The sequence below is a fragment of the Sinocyclocheilus anshuiensis genome, unplaced genomic scaffold (genome assembly GCF_001515605.1).
Source record: "Sinocyclocheilus anshuiensis isolate Anshui unplaced genomic scaffold, SAMN03320099.WGS_v1.1 scaffold2012, whole genome shotgun sequence".
Classification (NCBI taxonomy): domain Eukaryota; kingdom Metazoa; phylum Chordata; class Actinopteri; order Cypriniformes; family Cyprinidae; genus Sinocyclocheilus; species Sinocyclocheilus anshuiensis.
The window spans coordinates 395,606-419,583 of NW_015555967.1; the positions used below are offsets into that span (position 1 = coordinate 395,606).

At 39.5% G+C, this 23,978-nt stretch overlaps 1 protein-coding gene across 5 annotated transcripts; it reads right to left on the reverse strand.

The window, feature by feature from the left end:
- Positions 1-259: 259 nt before the first annotated feature.
- kdm6bb (lysine (K)-specific demethylase 6B, b) lies at positions 260-23,738 on the reverse strand. 5 transcript variants are annotated; one of them, XM_016470520.1, is made up of 22 exons: positions 23,560-23,738; positions 19,701-19,849; positions 13,006-13,083; positions 12,780-12,903; positions 12,602-12,697; positions 11,257-11,452; positions 10,941-11,153; positions 10,582-10,716; positions 9,540-9,890; positions 6,734-9,240; positions 6,390-6,516; positions 6,083-6,188; positions 5,679-5,884; positions 5,260-5,366; positions 5,053-5,121; positions 4,374-4,522; positions 3,498-3,612; positions 3,217-3,404; positions 2,979-3,120; positions 2,766-2,892; positions 2,504-2,674; positions 260-1,496 (listed from the first exon to the last, which is right to left on the reverse strand). In XM_016470520.1, exons 4-22 carry the CDS (start codon positions 12,896-12,898, stop codon positions 1,473-1,475), a joined length of 5,148 nt encoding a protein of 1,715 aa, XP_016326006.1. In that variant the 5' UTR covers positions 12,899-12,903; positions 13,006-13,083; positions 19,701-19,849; positions 23,560-23,738; the 3' UTR covers positions 260-1,472. The 5 variants fall into 5 exon arrangements, with proteins under 5 accessions (XP_016326006.1, XP_016326005.1, XP_016326010.1 ...); XM_016470519.1 differs by having other exon boundaries at positions 19,697-19,849; XM_016470524.1 differs by having other exon boundaries at positions 12,602-12,682; positions 19,697-19,849; positions 23,560-23,737.
- Positions 23,739-23,978: the final 240 nt, after the last annotated feature.

A 23,978-nucleotide genomic window follows, 5' to 3' on the forward strand; every position in this document is an offset into this window, starting at 1 on the left:
TTCATCAATAATGATACAAATCGGAAAGGTCATAATTATCATAACGGCTAGGATGACTGGAATCATACACGTGTCACAATATCCTGTACCTCATGTAAAGCAAACAAATTTCATGTGTTAAATATACAGTACAAAGACATTCGGTTCATAAAAGTGTAATGACTCTGTTCTAAGCACCAACTTGTGAGATTAAATTCATGTTTTCAAACCTACAGATCATTTATACAGACAGAGAGAGACCGGGGAGGGAGGGGGATCAGCACCATTTTGAATCAGACGTTCCCCCGTAAGCCTCACCACATCAGCACAACAGAAAGATTTACGAAATATGCATGTCACTAGGCATACATTTCCATTACCCTTCAAATTGCGCAAATTGAAATTGCGCCTAATGGAAACGCGCCTTCAGATAAGAGAAGCATCAAGGACGATCAATAAATACAAAGGTAAAGACAAGTAATTAAATAAAATAAAAAAAAAACAACAAAGAATAATTCAGTTATGATTCAATCCGATTGAGAAATGCATCGAAAGCCACAAGTTCGCAGGAATGGTTTTTCTTTTTCTTTTTTTGAGTTGTACAAAAACGATTCACAAAACACACACAAGGTTTTCCAGACAAATGCAATCAAATAAGTTTTGGATTAAACCCGTATTTTTTTGGAATAACTGTTACATATACTGTACCTCACATGATATTTTAATGCTCTTAGAAAATGTCATTATTTAATCAAATACCATGAAATCACCTTTTGTCTAAATGCATACCACAAGGCCCAAATGGTGTTAGTCTAGACTTAAAGTTTTTATTTTTTTCCGAAAACCCTTGACAACTTAAAAAAATAGCACCCAGTCAAATATGCAAATACCATTTACAAAGGTCAGACTTGTAGTAATATGACATGACCGAAACAACAGAAAAACTAAACATAATGCCACTGCAATGGTCATCAGCTCCGAGAGAAATTAATCCCCTTGCTGTTATACATGTTGTATCAAAGCACCACTCATTCAGAGACACTGACTAACTGGACTGGACTGGTGACATCGTCTTCCATTTGCATAAAAAAGTAAACTACATCAGTACCTGAATTAATGCACATGCTCAGCTAATTTTTGACACATTTTTAAAAAGGAATCACAGCAGTTATCCATTGTGGATGAGTGACCTGATAGCCAAGTTCCACGTTATTGTTAAAGTCCAATGATGTAGCACCATTCTAGTCATTCTATAATCAGGAGCGTGAGAACTATCAGATGTCTGAGGGGAAGACGACTGCGCTGGAGAGACATCTGCTGATAGTATTGTAAACAATGTGAAGTAAACAGCGATTTGATTGGCTGTTCCATAAGCCTGCAGTAGTGGTTTTGGTAATAAAAATAAAAATAAGGAGAACGTAAGGTTTGTGCCGCTGATTTGGGGCAGGAGGGTGGGAGATTTGGTTATGGCTGTGTAGTTTCAGACATCAAGTTCATCTACTGCACGGGACTGGAGCCTAGGAAGAGAAAACTCATGCATTACAATTGCTGTGAAAAGAATTAAAATGTACTTATAGTATCATAGTGGTCAATGACGATTCTGTTGATGGATTATTTTATTTTAAATAGGTCCAGGAAACATTTCATATTATAAATTATATTATGCATACTGAAAATGAAGCCTATTTGATAAAAATTAAACATTCAAATATAATAAAAAAAATAGCATTACATATTGACATTTTATTTTAAACACACAGTTCACATTTCACAAAAATATTACAAATTCTATTTTGCATACTGAAAATGAAGCCTATTTTTAAAATTAAAATAAAAAAAAAAACAGCATTACATATTGATTTTTTAAAACATGTCCAGTTCATATTTCACAAAAATATTATACATTCTATTTTGCATACTGAAAATTATGTCTATTTTCAAAAAATACAATTAAATAAAAATATCTTATTTTGTTATTTTATTATTTTTAAACACATCAGGATCAGTTTACGAATTCTATTTAGCATAATGAAAATCAAGCCTACTTTTTAAATAAAAAAATATATATATTATTGCATATTTTACTTTAAACATGTCCATGCCACTTTTCACAAAAAATAATCTGAAAATTAAGACTATTTAAAAAAAATAAAATATAATTATGTAATTATATTATATTTTTTATTTTATTTAAACATGTCCAGGTTTCATTTCACAAAAGTAATACACATTCTATTTATTATATTACTATTCTATAAATTACTGTTTTATATATATAAAAATGTATAAAAACAAAATTAAATTTGATTTAAATATCATTACATTACATTTTATTTTATTCTTATTTTTTTAATTGAGTTTTTTTAACATGTTCCAGTCACATTTCACAAAATAATTATAAATTCTAGCATACTGAAAATGAAGCCTTTTTTTTTAAATTTTTTTTTAAAATAAAACAAAGTAAAATAAAATATTATTACATGTTACACTAGTTCATTAGTGTGTCTGAGAGTGTTTGTCTTACCAGGGTGAAGTTATCATATGTGTTCATGAGCTCATTGATGCGGTACTGCTCCAGCACCACCACCCCGCTCAGACTGGGGCTGTGCTCCCAAGCGCAGTCCTCACAGTGAACCACATACGTCTTCCTACTGCCGTTCTCACTGGTCACAAACAGTAGGTTAAACACCTCCACCTGTTTACACACACACACACACGTACATCAACAAGATACTACGACTTATGACAGAATATTATTTGGTGTATTGAGTGCTGGTGGTCCTCACATCGCACTCGTTGCAGTAGTACACTGGTTCATCCTTCACCCTGCTCTGATAGGAGATCTTCTTGCCTGCAGACACCAGCTGGTGCCTCAAAATCTGAATGTGTTTGATGGATTGGAGTAGACAATGTCTGAAAGACAAGACAAGGAGGAGGTGGAACTATAAAATCATTGAATGTAGGTTTTAATGACACAAATAAAGCAACGCCGCACTCACTTGATCATCTTAAATGTGTTTGGGTCTGTGATCTTGATTGTGCGGGCGACGTTCCAGGACACGTGAATCATGGGGACGATTGATTTGACTTTCTTGATCTCGTTCCACTCAAAACGTTCAAGAGCCAGCTGGTATTGATAGGCTGGGAAGACAAAGGGCATGATGCAAGAGACGAAAGTATGCAGTAAATGTTTGGCGAATGTCTTTGGCGCCCCCTATCATCACACTATAGACTCACCATTTAAAGGGCCCACGTTCCAGGCAATGTTGTTGCACCAGCCCACAGCCTGGACCCAGTGCACAGTGCCAGCGTTGATCCACACGAGGTCACCAGGTCTCTGAATGAAGCGGTACACTGGGATGTTTGAACGATACAGATCCTCCAGAACCGGCCACCACGAGCCTGTCAGATAGTCCACACCATGCCTAACGCACACAAGACATATTGCTTTATATTTAATCGCATTTGTCATTGTGCTAAGCCATAAAAATAACTGCCGTGTGTGATCCAAAACTTACTTTTCGCATAAGTCACTGATGGCTTTCCAGTAGTGTTCATGGACAGCAAACCACTCACAGTCTCCAGGGCCAATATTGATGTTCACTGAACAGAAGTTATTATTTTCCTGATGTCCTAGAGAGAGGAAATCAGACTTTCAGTTTTTAAAAGAAGTTTTGTTTTGTTTTAAACATGTTCAAGTCCCATTTAACAAAGTCTATTCAATATAATAAAAATAAAGTTTTGCTTTGGTTAAAATAAAAATAAAATAACATCTGATAATGATATTTAAATTTTATTTGAAACATTTTTACCTTTCACATATTCTATTCAGAAAAATTACAATTAAACCTGTATATATAGTTCACAAACAATAAACACAAAATATATAATTTTGTCTATTTTAATAAATAAATGAAAAAAAAAATCGTATACATTTTGATATTTAATTTTATCTCCAGGTAACGTTTTACAAAAATATTATAATTTCTATTTTGCATACTGAAAATGAAGCATAAATATTTGACTGATGTCCTTAAGAGAAGATGTCAGACTTTAGGTTTGTGACCATGTTTTGTTTTGCTTTATTTTAAACATGTCCAGGACATATTTAAAAAAATATCATAAATTTTGTATGATGATGATAATGAAGCCTATTTTAAAAAAATACAATTAAACATGTTTCTCTATGATAATATTGTGTGTTTGAAAGAGTGTAAAAACGTTTTGTTATTCTCAAGGAGACCAAACTTCTGAATGGTAGTAAAACCTGAAAAAAAAAAAAAACTCCACAAGGAAAACAACTTTGAAACAAGTAAATTTATTTACCAAGTAAGTTAGTCAGGGTTAGAGAAATCTCAAATGCACGAATACCTTGTGTGTATGTGTACACTGACCTGGTGTGCGGCTACCAGGGACCTTCATATAAAGTTGGACTGTGTTCATGCCTAGTATAGTTTGGCCAACGTGACTCAGCATGTTCGCGCTGGAGGACACGCGCATGAACGCAGGCAACTTCAACAGCTCCTGCAGCTGCAGCTTCCACCTGAAGACAAGTATGTACAGTCATTTACTCACACCAATGCAAGTAATAATGACACTAATAAAAGCATAGTGAATGGGGTATATGTAGAACATCACCTGACAAAACCGGAAAACAGGTCTCATCACATTCGCTTGTCGGAAAAAGTGTTAAGAGCTGTATGATTGCAATATCTATGGAATTTTAAGGTAATCAGCTAACCTAGCTAGTTGTTATTGTTGGCGTATTATTCAATTTTAATGCCCGAAAATATTAATTAAAAGAATAAAAATAAAAAACGTTTAGATATCAATCTACATATGTGATGGACATCGGTTATTATTATCTTTGGTATATCCTTGGAAGGCATCTTGAGTTAAACAGCTCTATATTTAACAGAGCACATACAAAACACTTGAACCGGAAGCAACAAGACCTGTTTTATAGAATATGGAAGTCTGTTGCGCATAATCCCCATAGTCTCCCTGCCCAACATCATTTTATGGAAGATTGTCAACTAATGGCACAGTGATATCAAAGTGAACATCTCTCACCGTTTTGGGTCTGATAAGTCAATGTTGGTTCCAAATTTAATGATTTTTCCAATGGCTTTCTGCTCTGGGCTGTTAAAAAAATAAACTTTTCAGAGACAGCATTTAAAAAAATAAACAAACAAAAATAAAATTAAATCTGGTCCTTGTAATAGCAATCTATATGTATTGTTATATGATAGTTTAACCATTAAACATTTTTTACTTTACCTGGATGCGGTGATAGAAGTCCCAGTGTTTCCTTGGGAGTTGGATTTTTTCACAATTTTTTCCCCTGATCTGTCTTCTTCATCCTCATCTTCACTGTCTTTCTCTTCCTAGAAATACAGATAACTGTCACGTTCTTAAATTTTATTTTAAGGGTGTGTGTGTCTCTGTACCTAGAACTTCCAGGCGATTGCCTGGAGCCTCAGCATCATCAAACTGCAATACCCTTGCCCTGAGAGGGACGAGAAGGGACATTTCACGTAATCATTTGTCATTTCACTTAATATGACTTTACTGGGTGAAGCAGACTGTTATGCTGTCACCAGTGCTGTTTCCCGTTGAGGCTTAGATGTGACTCCAGTTAAGCGTGAGATAGAGTTGATTTCTGATCCCACTGAGGCACTCATGGTAACAATGTCTACCTGTAAGCTCTCCTGGAAACTGGATGCTTGGTACTGTGCATATTTAGCGATGGTGGTGTGAGATCTGCTGCTTTCGCAGGGCCAGGTCTGGGCGGATCCTGAATGGTTCCAGTTCTTGTCTGCCGGCTGCTGCACCTGAGTCCTCACTTCCACTGCATGCTCAGAGTTGGCCTCCACCAGGGATTTAGTGGAGAACAGACCCAGATCTACCAGAAAGACAAGAATGTCATAGGCTACATTTACACTAATCCGGATACATTTGAAAACCATCTTTTTCTCTATGTTTTTGACTTTTACCCATACTGAGACAGTGTTTTTGTCCTGCGAAAACTGATCTTTTTGAAAACAATGTTTAGTCATGTGACTGTGCATGTGTGTTTGTGATATATATTGTATTTTCTCACTGAGACGGAGGGATCCAGCCAGCCCTCTGATGACAGTAACAGCATTTTTAGGGTCTGTGCAGAATTGCAGCAGCACCGGAGAAAAAGCATCTCTTTTACTCTCTAGCTAAAAATACAAAAACAAACACATAGTCAGAATAACAGACATCAAACAGACAAGTTATATGGTTATTGTTTATCGTTACAACAACAATAAAGACCTCTAATGTATCCATATAAACTAATGTCTGACAGAGCATATGATTAATAAATAATAATAAATTACAGTACTTTAATAAACCTTATGAACTGATTGGCCTCAACTCACATAAATGCTCGGTGTTGGAGGGTTCAATTTGTCTCTGGGAATAGGAGTCTCGTTGGACAGGACAGGTTTCACTGAAAATGCTGGAAGCAGGTATGACTCCCGAAACATGCTCTTGATATTTGCCCCTCTGTCACAGAAACAGAAAGTGTGTATGTGTAAATGCACAGAAAGAAATAACTGAAAAAAGCTAAACGAAGAGACATGGTTCATATTCCCCATCAAAATCATAATAATAATCAGTTTAGAGTTTTAAACACTGTTAATGATGCTAGGGTGTTGTGAATAGGTGCTAGGGTGGTGCCATGTGGTTCCTAAGTGGTTCTTTTAGCACATTGGTAACTTACTTGCAGGCTCGTATGACCTCAGCTGCGTTATTTTTGATGTTGATGGCATTGAGTGGCATGGTCTTCTGCTCGATCTCTGAGGCAATGAAAGTCTGCCGACCTCCACTCTCAACCTTGACCAAACGGATCCTCAGTTCTTTCAAAGGAATTTTAGACAACTCCTGCAGATTAAGGAGATTGACCCGGTTCAGCAGCGGAGGTCTGCTGGAGGGTGTCACAGTAACAGAGGTTTGTGTGTTGGTTGTGGCAGATGTAGATGATGCTGTAGCAGATGTATCAGCCTTTAGTGTGTCTTCTTTCATGGCCTTTTTTTTAATGCCTGTCTCTTTTTCTCTCTTGACTTCTTTAGATTCTGTTTCTCTATCTTTCAAGTAAATTTTTTGGTTTTCTGGGACAACCCGTTTGTTCTTGATTTCCACCAAGTGCTCATTTAAACCTTCAAAGGATGAATCCTTGGTCTGTGTCTCGTCCTTCACCGTTTCCTTTTTATTCTCTCCTCCATTACTCTTTTTGGGATCGTCTCCTTTTACGTTCCTACCAGCTTTTCTTGGAGACCTCACTTGATCTTTCTGTCTGGCCCTGTCTTGTTCATTTTCCCTCTCAATAGATGTGGGCCCGCTGACTTTCATAGCCTTTGACACAGGGCTGGAGTTTTGATTGAGCAGAAGCTCGCAGCTTTGAACTAGTTTAGCCTGCAGGGTGGCGGGAGACATTAGAGGTTCCTTCTCCTCCAGTGAAGTGCAGGTTGGGTCTTTAGGTGATTCAGCTACTTTGATCCCCACTTGTTCATCCATCTTCTGCACCTCAGTTTCCTCCTTTTCTTCTTCTATTTCTTCCTCTTTTGCACTGGTTTCCATTCTTTCATCCTCTGTTTTACTCTCTTTGTCCTTCTCTGCAGGCTGGATCAGTGGTGGTGTGACCTGATCTGGGATTTCTGTGGTTGGAGATGTGGCAGGTGGACTATGCTGGTCTGGAGGGTGGATCTCAGGACCCAAGGACAGAGATGATGAGTATTTCACCCCAACTAATGCACCAGGGGGTGGCCGACCAAATGGCCCACCCCTGTAAGTGTATCTATGGCTGCCCATCGCTGAGGTTGCTGATTTGAATGTGTCCATTTGATGCAAGTGCGGTTTGTTGGGCTCAGAGCTGCTTGCTGCATCAGAACTACTATCTTTCTGCTCTCCTTCTCTCTTTTCTTCATCCTCTTCCTCAGTGTCTATTGCATTAGAGGACTCAGGAAGGCCGTACAATTTGGCCAGGTCATTGTGGCAATAGTCGACTCCAGTGTTGATCTCCACTGGGTCTCTAAGTGGAGATGAGTGTGTTGGACTAGGTTGTAGTACTGGCCTCCTCAGTACTCTAACCATTTCTCCCTCTTTCCCTTCCTCATCATCATCACCCAAGTCCGACACCGGAGAGCCCTGCCAGCTCAGAACAGGTGGGCTTGTTGGTGGGTCCAGCTTTAGGAGTTCTTCACTATAGGTGCAGTGAGCCGGTAGGAGGTCTGGGGCACTATGCAACCCTAAGACACCCTCCTTGGTTCTGATGGGTTCTTCTTCACAAACCTTCTGCTTATTGGGAAGAGTACGTTTGGACCCGCCAACATCATGGGCCTCTATGCTGTCATCATCACTAGTGTCTACATGGTCAGGCTCAGAAGATTCTGATTGGTCGTCAACCTCTAAGGCTTTAGTATTGGCTTCACAGGTTGATTGGCATGGAGAACAATGGTTATTACTGACAGGAGGAGATGTAGAAGGTGGGATGAACCCTGAGGTGTGTCTAGAGAACTCTTCCTCTCTGTTATTGAGATGAAGTGGCTCAGACAGTAAGCCATCCAGGAGAGGTTCAGAATCACTGGGATACAATGTTCCTAAATTGGGAGATGCTGATTTCGAAGTTGGCATCTCACTCTTCCTGTCTTCATGCATTCCTTTTTTCCTCTCCTCCTTTGATCTTCTAGTTATCTGTCCCAACTTTCTGCCATTTTGATGTATGTTCTTCTTATCGTGCCCCTTTCTTCCATCCCTCATCTTTTTCTTTTTCCTGTCCTCCATTTTTTTCTCCATCCGTTCTCTTGTGTCTAACAGCTCTGCTTCCTTCTTTTTATCCTTCCTCAAACGCTCCTTGTGCCTCTTCTTGGCATGAATATGTTTCAAGAGTTCAGTCTCCAGCTTGCTGAGGGAGCTCTCGTGGGTGGATTTGAATCCAGTCTGATGTTTAGAGTGCCTGCTCTTCTTCATTTCTGACTTCTGTGCCCTCTGACCTCTGTCTGAGGTTTGAGTGCTGGGTTCAGAAGGGGAGTCTGAGTCTCTCTGATTGTGTTTCTTTAACCCAGTCTCTGGAGTCCTCCATTCTGAACAATCTGTGACTCTACCCTCTTCACTGCTGTACGGCTGAAAGGGACTCTGTTGGCGGCTAATATGTTTAGATGTGCTTGGCCGTTTTCTGTCCCCACTCACAGACTCTTGAGATTCCAGGCCAGAGGTGGTACGCCCCATCTCCTTTAAAGAAACAAATGACCAAACAATTCACAAATCTATACTAATACAAAAGAGCAGCTCAATATATGTGAATTGCTTTTTAAAATGTAATCGTTTCGGCTTTTACTGATAATTTATATGGACTTGACATTTAATTGATAGTCTTGCCTGGCCAGACTTCTGACTACTGATATTAAGTCTTGGAGCTTATTCTGGCCAAGAACTCCCACTTATACAGTCTGTGGGTGTGTTGTCTGAGGCCGAGACTAGTTCTTTGAACACTGGGCATAATATTGAAAATTCTTCCTTCTTTTACTCACACTGCTGCCATGTTTTCCCGAGCGGCTCTGTGTTTTCCAGCCAGGCTGTGCTGTGTTGAATCTGGGCTGAGGTACTGAGGTGGATGGGCTGCTGAAGGGGCCAGTGTGCCTCTGTGGTGGAGGGAGCTGGTGCTGCTGACTGTAAGGCACACTGGTGAGGTTTGCTGGTGATGGGCAATCCAAGCCCCCTTTGGCCCCACGGGGATGGGGGCCTGGATGATCTCGGACCGGATAATGGGGTTGCCCCTGTTTGGTGGGTTTCTTGCTGTGGAGGCCCTGGCTTGGGGCACTGTTGGGTGGTGATGGGATGGAATACGGTCTGTGATCTCTCATGACTGAATGACTGGACTCCTTTTAAATAAGTGAAAGAAGGATGATCATGAGCAGCACAAAGTATATAATTGTAAATTTAAAGCAAAGAAGTATGTGATTAGGCCTGTTAATGTGTATTGAAGTTATAAAGTGTATAGAGTTATAAACCTTCCTTAAAGGGATAGTTCACCCAAAAATGAAATTTAGCCCATGATTTACTCACCCTCAGGGCATCCTAGGCATATCTGACATTCCTCTTTCAGACGAACATAATCACAGTTATATTAAAAAATTGTCCAGGCTCTTCCGAGCTGTATAATGGCAGTGAATGGTGTCCCTGTTTTTGAAGCTGAAAAAAAGTGCATCCATCCATCATAAAACTACTCCACACGGCTCCGGGGTGTTAATAAAGGCCTTCTGAAGCGAAACGATGCGTTAGTGTAAGAAAAATATCGATTTTTAAAAATGTATAAACTGTAATCTCCGGCTTCCGGTTGCTCAAGCAGGCGTTAACACCCCGGAGCCGTGTGGAGTAGTTTTATGATGGATGGATACACTTTTTTTCGGCTTCAAAAACAGGAACACCATTCGCTGCCATTATACAGCTTGGAAGAGCCTGGACAATTTTTAATATAACTCAGATTGGATTCGTCTGAAAGAGGAATGTCAGATACACCTAAGATGCCAATTGTCAATTGTACAAAAAATACAGCTGAGACCACTGGTCTACCTGAAAACGAGAGGGGGAGGACCTCTTCTCAGACAGGCTCCAGGGCATCGAGCTTTTGTATGCTGGGCTCCATGGCCGAGGTGGATGTGATGGAGGTGGACGGTTGATGAAATATTTCTCTCTCGGGTGGAAATTCTGCAGAATTTATCAAAGAGTCAGGCATTATCACTTAAGGATCTTCTCATTCTGACCAGCAGCTGGTGCTTAAAGACTACTGCCTCTTTATAACCAAAACTTTTTGACTGACATATCACTTTATACTCAAAAACTAATAGAAAAATATAAAAATTAAAAATTGTAAATGTAAATAGTAGCGGTCTTTGCACATGAATCTTAACAAGGAAAAACACATGACTGACCTGATGCGAGCTGATGCTCCTGATCCTCTTGCTGGGACAGTCGTCTCGTGAAGGGGATGGGTTCCGGAGTGGTGGTGAGATATTGTGAGGAGGTGCTGGACGTTTGAGAGAGGGCCCTTGTAAAGTCCTGGACTGAGTCGACTGTGTCCATTTCTCTCCCTGGGTCTGTGGGGGACACCCAGTGGAACGCTGCTGCTGATGCGGACCCCCATACTGAAACAGGAAATAGCATCAAGTCAGTCAGGAAATTAAGAGTTCTTTTGTGTTTTGCTCATCTTTGATAGCACTGTAGCTCTATAAATTTGGATGCCCTCACCCTGTGTGGCTGGCTGCTGTGATTGTTGCTGCTAGAGAGGTGTCCTCCACACCCTGAGCTGTAGCTTAGGGTGGGGCGTTCTGGATTGTGGTGCTGGCTCTGTGTTGGACCGCAGCCCCTCGGGACCCTCTGCTCCTTTTCGATGCCTCCGTCTCTGGGGTGCGTGTGGGGCCTGTCCCTGCTGAACCCTGGAGGTCTGTTTGTAAATAAAGAGGAATACTATCTATGAATGTCACACAGCGTTAACAATGTGTGAACATGGCAAATTTGCATATGTGACCCTGGACCACAAAACCAGTCTTACGTCGCTGGGGTATATTTGTAGTAATAGCCAAAAATACATTGTATGGGTCAAAATTATAGATTTTTCTTTTATGCCAAAAATCATTAGGATATTAAAGGGGTCATATGATGCAATTTAAATTTTTCCTTTCTCTTTGGAGTGTTACAAGCTCTTGGTGCATAAAGAAGATCTGTAAAGTTGCAAAGACTAAAGTCTCAAATCCAAAGAGATATTCTTTATAAAAGTTCAGAGTCAGCCACACCTACTTAAAACGGCTCGTTCTAACACGCCCCAACATACCTATGTGGGAAGATTTGCATAACGCCACCCAAATGTTCACGCAAAGAAAGAAGGCGTAACTTTTATTCTCGCTGTAGTTTTGTTGTTTCCGCTGCAATGTCGTAAAGACGCCTATCCTAACAAACCATACATCAATGGAAAGCTTATTTATTTATACTTATGATGTATAAATCTCAATTTTTTTGGTCTTTTGTGGTCCAGGGTCACATTATCTCTACCATGTAGCATGTAAGACTGTGCGTGTCCAATCACAGTACATTGAAAACGTACATTAAAACACCTGGATGGCATGCTAGTAACATACTAACAACATAAAGAGTAACATAAGTAGAGGTATAAAAAGTGGTATAAAAATTAATTATGTATAAAAAAATTATGTATAAAATATATAAATGTATAATATATAATAGTTATAAGAAGTATATATTTATGTTACAAATATTAAATGATATTAAATTCAAACTGTAAAATAGTTATTTTATTATAAAATATAACATGAAAATAAAAATATACAAAATATAAAAAACAAAAAAATTAATATAAAATAATATACAAATATATAAAAACGTACATAGTAATAATACATTGATTCACTAAATTATAATGTAGGTGTCAAAAATACACATCAAACAAGTGTACAAGTGCTGCAGTTGCAATAAAGCAGTGACTGTGTTGACTATTACCAGTACAGTACATGTATAGGATGCAAATTGAGAATTAGCCAACAAGTCAGAACTATTAGAGCAGAAAAGAATGACTGACCTGTTGTTATAAGCTTTATTTGGGTAGCTTCGTGCTGCTGTGTAGTTTTGGGATGGGGATTGATAGTTCCCTCCACTGCACCTGAAAACAGAAGAACTGATGATTTAAAAACTGTAAGATATACACAATAAAACAGTGTTCAATTAATGGATGCAAATGTGCGTGGAGGATGGATGACCTGGATGGAGGGGACCAGTGCCGGTTGCTGCCTGGGGCCCATGGTGCTCGATTCGGCCCAGAAGAGGGGAAGGAGTCCCACGAGTTACGTCCAGAATACTGCTCTGCTATGTGATACATTCAGCCTGAGGCGAGACAAACACACACATACAAAAGCGAATAACTGTAGCTGTTGACTCATGATGCACCTTGTTCTGGAGAGAAGAAAGTGTCCTGTGAATACTCACCGCACTGATGAGTCTGAGAAACCCTCCACTGCAGATCTCAACAGAGATCACTACACTTTGCCTCACTTTCGATTTGAGCTTTTTTGAATGAAAGAACGAGAGAAAAAGAAATAACAAGGGATGAATAAAACTGAAAGCATCCTTTCATAATATCACATGATAACAGTAATGCCTTGTTTTGAAACATTTTTAGAGGAACATTAGTAGTGTGGATTGTCTTTCAATGTAAATCTAGAGGATTTTTCACCCAACAGATATCATTCAAGTCCGTATTAAACGATGCAGTTACTGGTTTAATTATAAAACTTAGGGTTAGGGATCTGACAAACCTTTAGTATAAGCAATATCAACAGTCGTGTTTGATGTAGTACAGTACACAGGAAGTTAGAGACATAAAGACAGACAGAAAGCGAGGAAGGGAGGGGACAGCAGAAAGGAAATCTTCAGGATGTGCTCTTGTAAATGATGGTCAATATCAGTTTCCTGAGAGAAAAGACAATATGGCTCCATGGTAGCCACAAGCATCTATACTCTATAGCATATTTGTGGCTACCATGTATAATGTGCTGCACAACACAACGTCCTTAACTGTCAAAGAAATAAATCTCACTGTGATCTTCATGTCGCCCACACACCTAACACACCTTTGAAGATTTTCTAGCACCTGACTGACGCTTCCTCTAGATTTGACTGAGGCAACAGATCAAACGTTCAACGCTGGAACAAGTTCAACCTGAAGCATCTGCAGCAATCCACAGGCTCCTGTTCATCTTATCTCTGCCCCCTACGCTCCACCCCACCCACACCAACTGTCCTTTATCATCGGAAGAAGCGTAACAAGTGTGCGAGTGTGTGTGAGGATAAAGGAGGCCATTTGTGCTCTATTTTGGTCCATTAATAGTTCGGCTCTCATACTGTAAATCTCCAGTTGTGCATTCTGGTTCAGATCAGGACAGAGCAACTGCGGGCACTTTGTGTTTGTTAAAGGGTGTCTCACCTCTTATCTGCATCTCATAATAGCACATTTAACACATACTCAGTTGAACACACACGCTTGAACTTTGACACATTTGCTAGATGTATAATACATGGTAAGCATTTGTATGTTTCTTTCTCTCTCTCTCACACACACACACACACAGCCGCAGCACATAAAAAACACAACATCTATTATGTTGAGAGCTCTTGTTTCTCATAAACAGCAAAGAGATTAAATGGAGACTCACATGGAGACTTTTGCCTAGAAATGTCACATGCGTCTCCTCTAGAATTTCAGAAGAGATCTGAACAATAGGCATGTTTCAATCCATAGCCTATATTTTAATGCACATTATGCAATATTGCCAAGTTGTGAATAATATTTCCAAAAAGGGCAAAAAACATATACGCTCACTTGAGGCCATTTTTTTTCTTGGTAAGAAAACATGCACACAAACTACGATGGAAACACATTTACTGAATACATTCCAAGATGTGTATCAAAAAAGTCATGTGATTGAATGTATCTGTTGATGTATGCTGAACTTCTCCAATCATTTAGTCCACTTAAACCCCGCCCCTTTCTTACAATCGTCATTCTATTCCGATCTGGCTCCATCCAATCAACAACCAATGAACTGAACCAAGTCTCCACCCTAAATTATTTTCTTCTGATAATTTGTTTCACTTTAATGTACGTCACAATATGGAAAAAAGTTCTGTCGCTACTTCGGTTTCATCGCGACTTTAAATTAGGATTCGAAAAAATAGTAATTAAAAAAACAGATTTCAATATAAATCCAAACGCTTCTTATCAAACTCTTCAAATACCTAGTCTATCTTCATTATTTTTTTAGCTCAGTATGCTTACTACATGTCAACTATTGTCTCGTTTGTTTTTATCTTCTCTGATCGTAAGGAAATGTAGGATAAACATCTGAGACAAAGCTGATACTTCAACGAATCTTAACTAGAGCTAAGTCTCCTGAGTCCTGAGCTTCGAAAAACACCTCTGTGAAATTTCCTTTTTATTCGCCAACGTTCATGCGAGCGTCCTGTCCCATTGTAAACAAATTTTAAAGCAGACCAACAATGCACTGTCAAACAGGTAATCTCACAGCGTACTTTCACCAGTGAGGATACAAAACACAATAATGCAAGACCGACGTGCACAAGTGGGTTGTGTATGCCAATGTTTTTATGACATGCTGCTAATGTAGGTAGCCATAGAAACCCAGCAAACTGTTCCGTTGGAAAGGAAGTGGTTCTAACTTCCTGTAAAAATGTGACACTGTTGTGCAGTTGTGGTCATGACCTCACATGCACACACTGCTGAAAAATATGTTTTACAAACGTGTCTGAAACGTCTTCCCTACATAATTTTTTTCAAGTGGTTCAATTGTGATTATGGTTGTTATCAGGCCTCATTGGGATGCATGAGCGAAGAGTCTCACATCTCATGGATGAATACAGCTTCTTTGCATTACATTCAAATGAGGTGCGATGCAGACTGACAGTTGGAGAATCACCCGAAGAGCTTCCACTCATGCATCTTCCTCTTACTATAAGCTTTCATGAGTCTCTCCAGTTTCAAACACATGCACTTAAATTAAGAAGGAATTACATTAGAAAATAATGGGCCAAAGGCTGTCCAGCACTGTTCGTCTTAAGTTTCATTTTCTCCCATATCTTGCTCTCCTTAATTTAATCGAGTCCATATTGGCAACTACAGTAATTCTGCTTTGTATCATAGTTCTACAGGGGTCATATATTTTTTTTCTCTGAGGCATACGTATAATGTTAATCAAGTTTTTTTGCACTAAAACACTCATAATTTCAGTATATGTATTTAGTCAATTGAATTAAACAGGCCATTTTTGCTGTTGTGCCTTTAAGCCTCATATGTAAACTGACTTTTTGCATATGAAATGAGTAACAGCAGGTATGCTGTGATATGTAATTTAGTTAGCACTTCCCTGTTTCTTAAAATGAGCCTGCATTACATTGTGACAGATACTAAACGTACAGATACTGAATTTGCTACATGCAAATTCAGGCGGAAATGTTTAAGGATCTAGTTAAAAATCAACTTTTGGATGATTAGTTTTTGAACCCGTTTAACTTACAAAGTTCCAGAAAATTGGATGATATGACTTTTTAAAGGTCAAAGGTCAAATTTAAAAGGTCAAACCCCCCAAATAGAGTTTGATACTCCATAGAAAGCCACATAGTCTAGAATCCACATCGATTTCACTGATGCGAACTCTTCACAAAACTCAACAGTAAAGCCAGGAATCCAGTCGAAAACATACGGTGACTGTCCATCGGAAACAGATATCTCATGAGAGCAGAGGGGAACCACAGCAGGAATCAAACAGCCGGAAAGTGAGAGGAAGAGTGGGAAGGGAAAGATAGGGGCGCCACTGCTGTCGGGGCCAGCGAGATTGTGTTACTGGCTGATATATGAGAGAAATTCAAACTCAATATTCAGTGAAAAACCCCACGCACACTGCAGATGTAAACAAAAGCGGCTAGGCCAAACTATGAGGGGTTTCCGGTTTAAACAACTAAATTAGATGTGTTGTGTTGTGTGTCTCTTTATCGAAAGCAAAATGCAGATGGTGTTACAGACACAAATACAGAGAACAAACTAAAATGGCACATATCTTATGAGAATTTGAGGTTTTGTTGATCAGTTTCAGTTTCAGACGCAGAACGACATCCAGTTTCAAAACCAGAATCAGTTAGACGTCTTTTATTGACGTATTTCACGTCAAGCAGGACTTTGTTGTGGAGAAAACGGTCTTTTAAAACAGATGCTGATGTGGGACCATCGGTGTAACCGCGCGAACATGATTCTACTACACGGTCAAAAAAATCAGCCACATTTTCTGAGAGAGTAATTCTCACAGGATTTCTGTCTCTATGTCTTGTTCTCACATCCAGCTTTCACTCTTAAGTTGTGGTGCCATTGACGCTTGCAAGTCGTTCAAAAATTGACGTGCTATTGCAGCTGTTGGGGTCACAGTCAGTGGGTTTATGAAATGATATCCAATCTGAGAGGCAGATATTGACATGTACACATATCTCATATTACTTTAAATAAACAGAGACAGAGACTCGCTCTCACATATGAGGTTTATATCAGATCAAGAGTGTATTGTAACAGGCTGGATGCTTTTGGCGGATTTAAGTCATTAAACATAGGGCAGCTAGGGACTAATTTGATAGAAAATACCTTTGATGCAAGGTAAGCCTGTGAGAAAATAAAAACATCCAAACTCTCATAGAAGTCTTCTTTTGAAACACACTCACACATATGCACGCACACACTCTCTACTCCTGCCTGTTAAAGGAACAGTGGACCCAAAAATGAAAATTGGTTGCGATGAAATGCACTAAGTTTGAATATGCATGAGTGCAAATGATGTTTGAGTGAGATCATGAAGTGTTCCATACGGCTTTTGCACTATATTACAAGTCTCCTGAAGCCACATAATAGTCTTCTGTGATTTGGTGAGAGGAACTCGAGTCATTATTCACTGCTGTAGAACTCAAATATCATTCACCCTTGACGAATGAATGGATTTTGGTGTCACTGACAACAATTCTGGCTCAATGCTTCTTTACAAGACATTTACACAATTGCAAATGAGATTTGAGAGATGAAGAGTGATATTTTAATTGAGGATGAACTGAAATTGCATTCACTTCATCATACTCTATGCTTTCAGAAGACGTACTAGCCACATGTACCACTTAACAGTACTTTTATGACCCTTTTTTTGTCACTTTCCGAACTTCCCTTGTCAATATATGGTAAGCTTTCAATATCTGGAAAAGAACAATGTGATTCTTCAAAATATAATCTTTTGTGTTCCACAGAGAACTGAAAACCATTCCAGTTCCAGTGAATTATGGCTGAATTTTCTCTTTAAATGCAAAACTCTCTGTAACACACTTGAAGTTTGCAGGAAATCCCAATGTTAAGCAGATATTTACATTACTCATTCAACTACAGGTGCATCTCAATAAATTAGAATGTCGTGGAAAAGTTAATTTATTTCAAACCACAAAACGTGGCATAATGGACTAAGATGATAAAGACCAAACCAAACTCAATGCTCTTGATTATTAAAATATAGCCTACATAACTAATATACAGGCAAGCAGGTGAGCCCAGAATAAATAAATAATAACTATATATCGAATTTGATCTTTTAATTGCACTTAATGTATCTTAATACATTAAGCCATATTAAGTGTTTATGTTTTTCTACAGAAGGAAAACGCTTAACGAGAGACTTTGTGCAATGCGTTCATATTCTGCTGTTCTGTGGCCACGGATTTGCGGGTCTTGTCTTTTTCTTGCATGACCCTGTAGGTTACAGTACTAAATTAGTTTTAATCATTTAATCACCACAGCATCTTGTCTCCACTGGCAACACGCACGATTTGTGTTGATTGCAAGTGACGTCGCAGGTATCGGAGAGCGCAAGTGGCGATTGCAAGTGACATTGTAATTTAGTTTCTTTTGTCTTGTCTTCACCACCTGGCTATACTGTTGTAAAATGTTGAATACTGTTGAAATGTTTCAATAAATAGAACAAAATAAAAAATAAAAAAGACTGCAAGTGACGTCGCTAGCGGAAGTGCAAGTGTCTGAGAATGCACGTCTGAGAGTGCAAGCGCTAAGCTGCAGCCAGACCCTTTTGCAAAATCATCACAATTAAAAGAACCAAAGCCTTAAACTACTCCAGTCTGTGTGCATTGAATTTATTTAATACACGAGTTTCACAATTTGAGTTGAATTACTGAAATAAATGAACTTTTCCACAACATTCTAATTTATTGAGATGCATCTGTATTTTCAATTATTTTACAACTGTTGGGGATATGCCAATGCTTCTGTTTCTCTTCTCTCTTATGCTGCTAATGCTGCTGCTAGCTTAAGTGCTGCTAATGAATTGGGCCAACAGGGATGACAGGTGACCATGGGGCCCCGCAGGAAGGTAACGTAATGCATGCATGTGGGTGTTCTTTGGCAGATAACAAACAGAGGAAATCTCTCTCATACAAAGAGTTATGGATGATACTGCCCGTGGGGAGGTTGTCTGAGAAAGTTCACTGCAGACACACACACACACACCAAGGCGGTGTCTTTTATTAGATCTGTGTTGAGCCATAATGGCAGAGATCAAGATCGCCAGCTATAATAACCTTACTTCCTGTACAAAAGTACTCACCAGAGACCGGCTTGCTATTTTATCTCTCTCACACACACACACACAAGGATCTCCTCTGCAGCTAACTTCATAATTCACTTTGAGTTGTAGAGACTTGCACAGGATTTATTGCAAAACATTCACAGTCAGTCACATTACTGCACAAAGTAAAGTAAAAGAAACCACAAGAAGCACAAAGACAGAAAAATTTCACCGGAGGGGCCGGTATTTAAGTGGCATGGAGAGGAGAGATGAGTGTTTCTCTCCTGGGACGCACAAGCGCTCTTACCTTGCAGGTCAGAGAGGAAGAGAAGGGCACTGCTTCCTGTTTGCCCACTGCTCGAATGCAGTGTACCTTTAAATGTTTCACCCTTTACCTTTAAAGGTACCGGATGACAGCTCTGACAAAGTGTGTATACGCTCTGTCTCTCTCTTTCTCACACACACACACACACACACACACACACTAAAAGAATGATAGGACTTACTTACGAAACGCCACTGAGAGACAGGAAGTGAGCTTCTATTGTCAAAAAGGCGAGTGTGCCTGATCCATTCGGTCTTGTCCTTTCGTACCTCTCTCTCTCTCTCAACACTCTCTTGCTTTCTCTCACATTTGCACCCTCTTCTTCTGCCTTCTCCTTCAGTAGACAAAGAAAGGGAAGGAATGGTATGAGAAAGCAGAAAGAGAGAAATAGAGGGAGAGACAGTGAAAGAGGTAGAGAGAGTGGTGTTGAGAGATGATAGCCCAACCCCCTTCTACCAGCCAGTCTGCTTTCATTTCTTTTCCTTTTTTTTCTTTTCCCTGTACAGCCCCTCCCCCACCTCCCTCTCCTTCACTCCATCCTCATTTTCTCCCTCTCTCTCTCTCTTCACACCTAAAGAGTACAGTATGTGTTTCCAAGGAAACCAATCATAAACTCTGCTCACTGCACATCAGCTCAATGCTACAGAAGATGTTCTGAGCTCAAAAGAACGATCTCACCCGAGAAGAAAAACACATGCAAACATGGAGTGCACGAGAGTTCCTGAGGGAGATTACGTGCAATTGAGAATTTTGCATGGCTGCTTATGAAGATTTATCTGTCTGGACCACATTGTCTGATTTATTTTGTTATTTGTTCAGTGACTTTAGATATGAGGGTGTGCATGTTGTTCAGATGACTTTCCCTCTTCTGCACGTATACAAACCTTGCAGAGTAAATAATTGTCCGCCTGGAAAAAAATAGTTGCCTGACTGGTAACAAAAGATTCTTACTATTATTGAGAAGTGTAAAGAAATGTGTTCTTATTGTAATACATGGTAATCTTGGTAATTTTATGTCCAAAAACCTACTCTACGCAAGTATGTGAATTCCTAAATGTTTCAGAACGCAATTCAGAATGCATCACAAATACATTTTAACATTCCTTGAGGAATTCTCATTATTGCTACAAGGCACCTCTACAGTCGGTCTTCTCTTTCAGGGTAAGTTAAGCTGATATGGCTAAGCTGTTTTAAGAGAATCTTGCTGAGCAAGTTAGTTTAAGATGCTATAGTGTCAAGGTAGCTAAATAAAATCCAGTTTAATGGCACAGACATGTGAGGGTAACTCCTTTAGTACAAGTATAAAAACATGTTAAAGAACTGTACACTTGCAGTGGGTTGGCAAAGCACTTGCTGCAATTGAGTACTTTGCAGAAGTAAGTTAGTTTCTAGCCAAGTTCTTGTAATTTACCTTTTTTCTCGAATAATGTTAAAATTGGAATAGGATTTCACCTTGTCCTGTTATAATGTTAACAATTTAAAGGGGTCATATGATGCGATTTCAATTTTTCCTTTCTCTTTTGGAAAGGAGAATTTCAATTTTTCCTTTCTCTTGGTGCATAAAGAAGATCTGTAAAGTTGCAAAGACTAAAGTCTCAAATCCAAAGAGATATTCTTTATAAAAGTTAAGAGTCAGCCACGCCTACCTAAAACAGCTCGTTCTAACACGCCCCAACATACCTACGTCGCTCTGTGGGAAGATTTGCATAACGCCGCCCAAATGTTCACGCAAAGAAAGAAGGCGTAACTTTTATTCTCACTGTAGTATTGTTGCCGCCGCCATATCCTGAAGACGCTGTGTGCTTCGTTGTGAAAGCGAAACTACTTTGTTTGGTCTTCCAAAAGAGGACGATATCAGCTTCGTCATCCCTAGAGCTGATCCGTGCTGGTCGCTGAGGGAATACAACAGTATGGTGAGGGGCGTAACATTTCTGTCTCACGCTTGAGGTATTCGGCCAATCACAACGCACTGGATAGCTGGCCAATCACAGCACACCTCGCTTTTTCAGACCGATGAGCTTTGTAAAAATCGACACGTTTCAAAAAGGCGGGGCATAGAGGAGAAACAATAATGTACAGTATGTGGAAAATAATGTGTTTTTTTTTACTTTAAACCGTATAAACACATTTCATTACACCAAGTACACAAAATAATGTGTAGCATCATATGACCCCTTTAACTTTAACAATGTTGAGATCAGAGTGTTTAAATCAGACGTTTCAGATAAGACATTTGATATCAAATTGTTAAAATCAGAGGTTTGAGACCAGAAGTCTAAAATCATACTATAGTAGTTAGACAAGATCAAACGTTTGAGATCAGTGTTTTAATCAGAAATTTGAAATCATACGTTTTATATCAGACTGTTAAAATCAGAGGCTTGAGATCAGAGTTCTGAAATCAGAATGTTGCACAGAAGAGATCAGAAATTTGGTTTAGATTAGATTAAGTCGGATGATTGAGACCAGAAGCTTGATATCAGACCGATGAAATCAGAGGTTTGAGATCAGAAGTATCAGGCATTTGCATTTAGACAAATAAGATCATAAATTTGAGATCTGCTGTTAGAAAGTGAAGATCAGATGAAAGAATCTTAGAGTTACTTGGCAGCCTGACAGTAAACCAGTCCAGGCAGATATGATACGTGAAGCAGATACGACACAGGTAGAACTACTGTACACAGCTAGCTGACGAGGTCCAAAACGATGGTGGTCCAGTAATGTCAGTTTCCTCAGAACCACAGATTCCCATATGAGGTTGTGAAGTGCTTGGACTGGATGTTTCCAAAACCAAGTTTCCTTCATTCCTAAACCATAACAACCACCACCATTGCGACTCACACAGCTGGACCACCGTGGTCCAAACCAGAACCAAGCATAATGTTTCAATTTACCGCTGAGCTGTAAAAGGTGCTCAGTATGCATGAGAAGCTTAAAAGGGTGGTTTGTGTTTAATTTCAGAGTGCTATAATTACATATTTAGGGTGTTTCTGCTTAGATTCAACACTACACTCTTCAAGTGACTTAGTAACTTTCATCTTTCCCAGGTTTCAGCAGACACTTAGTAAGTATGTGAGGAAAAACAAACCTGGTCGAGGTTCAGCACATACAAACTTGGTCTCCAAAAACACAGCTGAATCAAATATCTAAGCTGTTCTCACAAACGATTAATTCTGCAGTTACAGAATTCCTATTTCAGTGTTTGAACTCTGTTCTGGGTTTCAATTCAGGAAGGTTCATTTCAGTCTACAAGGTTACAAAGCACAACCGATCTCATTTAACGGACATCACGGTTTCATTCATTACAGCTCTAGCAAATGACTCGGGTTAAGCATCTATTTTTAGAAGGATATTTTAGCAGCTCATGGTTGCTTGTGGTAAAGCTCCGGTGAATGTAGGTCAGTATGTGGAGATAACCACGGCATGTGTGCCATTAAGCCCCCTGCAGGCCAGTGCAAACAATAGCCTTCAAATGTTCCCCCCCTGAAAACATCTACAGTATACAGTGGATTGATTTGAAGTAAACACAGTAATTTTCAGAACCATACTTCCTCTATGAGTTGACATTATGCCGTTTTCTAAAAACCAGTGCATTTTGAGGCAACCTTTGCATCTTACAATATGAAAACTAGCATGCCGTGGGGATTGTAATCTCATGATGGCATTTATTTAATCACATGGAACCAGAGAGACAGTGTAAGCGATACCAGTAACTACAGTTGCCGGCGATGATGTGAGGCAATGCATCTGTAATGCTTTCACACACACACACACACACACACACACACAAACACAAACACAAACACACACACACACACACACACACACACACACACACACACACACACACACACACTGCTGTGAGAATAATGAATGACTGCTTTAGTGCGGATCAATGTGCACGTAATGCACACATACACAACATTTAGGTATATGGAAACACATGCCCATGCTAATTTGCACATAAAAACCCATGCAAGTACCGTTAACAATTATGAGATGTTCAGAATAAAGACATGGTCTTTACTTTCTTGATGGTCTTACCTCCTCTTCTTTTCTTTCACCTCCTCTTCTTCTCCTAATATGTCCTTCAAAGCAAATCCAAACCTCTCCTCTCCCTTCCTCTCCTTCCCAAGTAAATCCTGTCGACTCTGTTCCCCACTTCTCTCCTCCCTCTTTTTCCTCTCCTCTCTCTGATTCTCACAGCAGACTTATCCACGTGCACAGCCTGGGGGCGGAGTTACTGCTTGCTGCTCCTGTACTCTGCTCAGTTGTCAATCATCTCACTTCAGCCAATCAGAAGAGAGCAGCCTGTGTCAGTCAAGGGATACCAGCGAATATGAGCCTTGGAGGTGGGGAAAAAAGTGGGAGAGAGAGAGAGTGTGTCTGCCTTGTATGTGTGTGTTTTGGAACAAGGCCAACACACTGTGTGCTATTTTTAAACCTCACTGTAGGGTGGCAAA

Excerpts from the sequence above, each read along its gene's own strand:
- kdm6bb (XM_016470523.1), bottom strand. The coding sequence starts at position 12,898 with ATGTATCACATAGCAGAGCAGTATTCTGGACGTAACTCGTGGGACTCC. Across the intron at positions 11,154-11,256 it reads ACAGCAGCCAGCCACACAGG|TATGGGGGTCCGCATCAGCA; the intron begins GTGAGGGCATCC and ends TTCCTGTTTCAG. Across the intron at positions 10,717-10,940 it reads GGAGCATCAGCTCGCATCAG|AATTTCCACCCGAGAGAGAA; the intron begins GTCAGTCATGTG and ends TAAATTCTGCAG.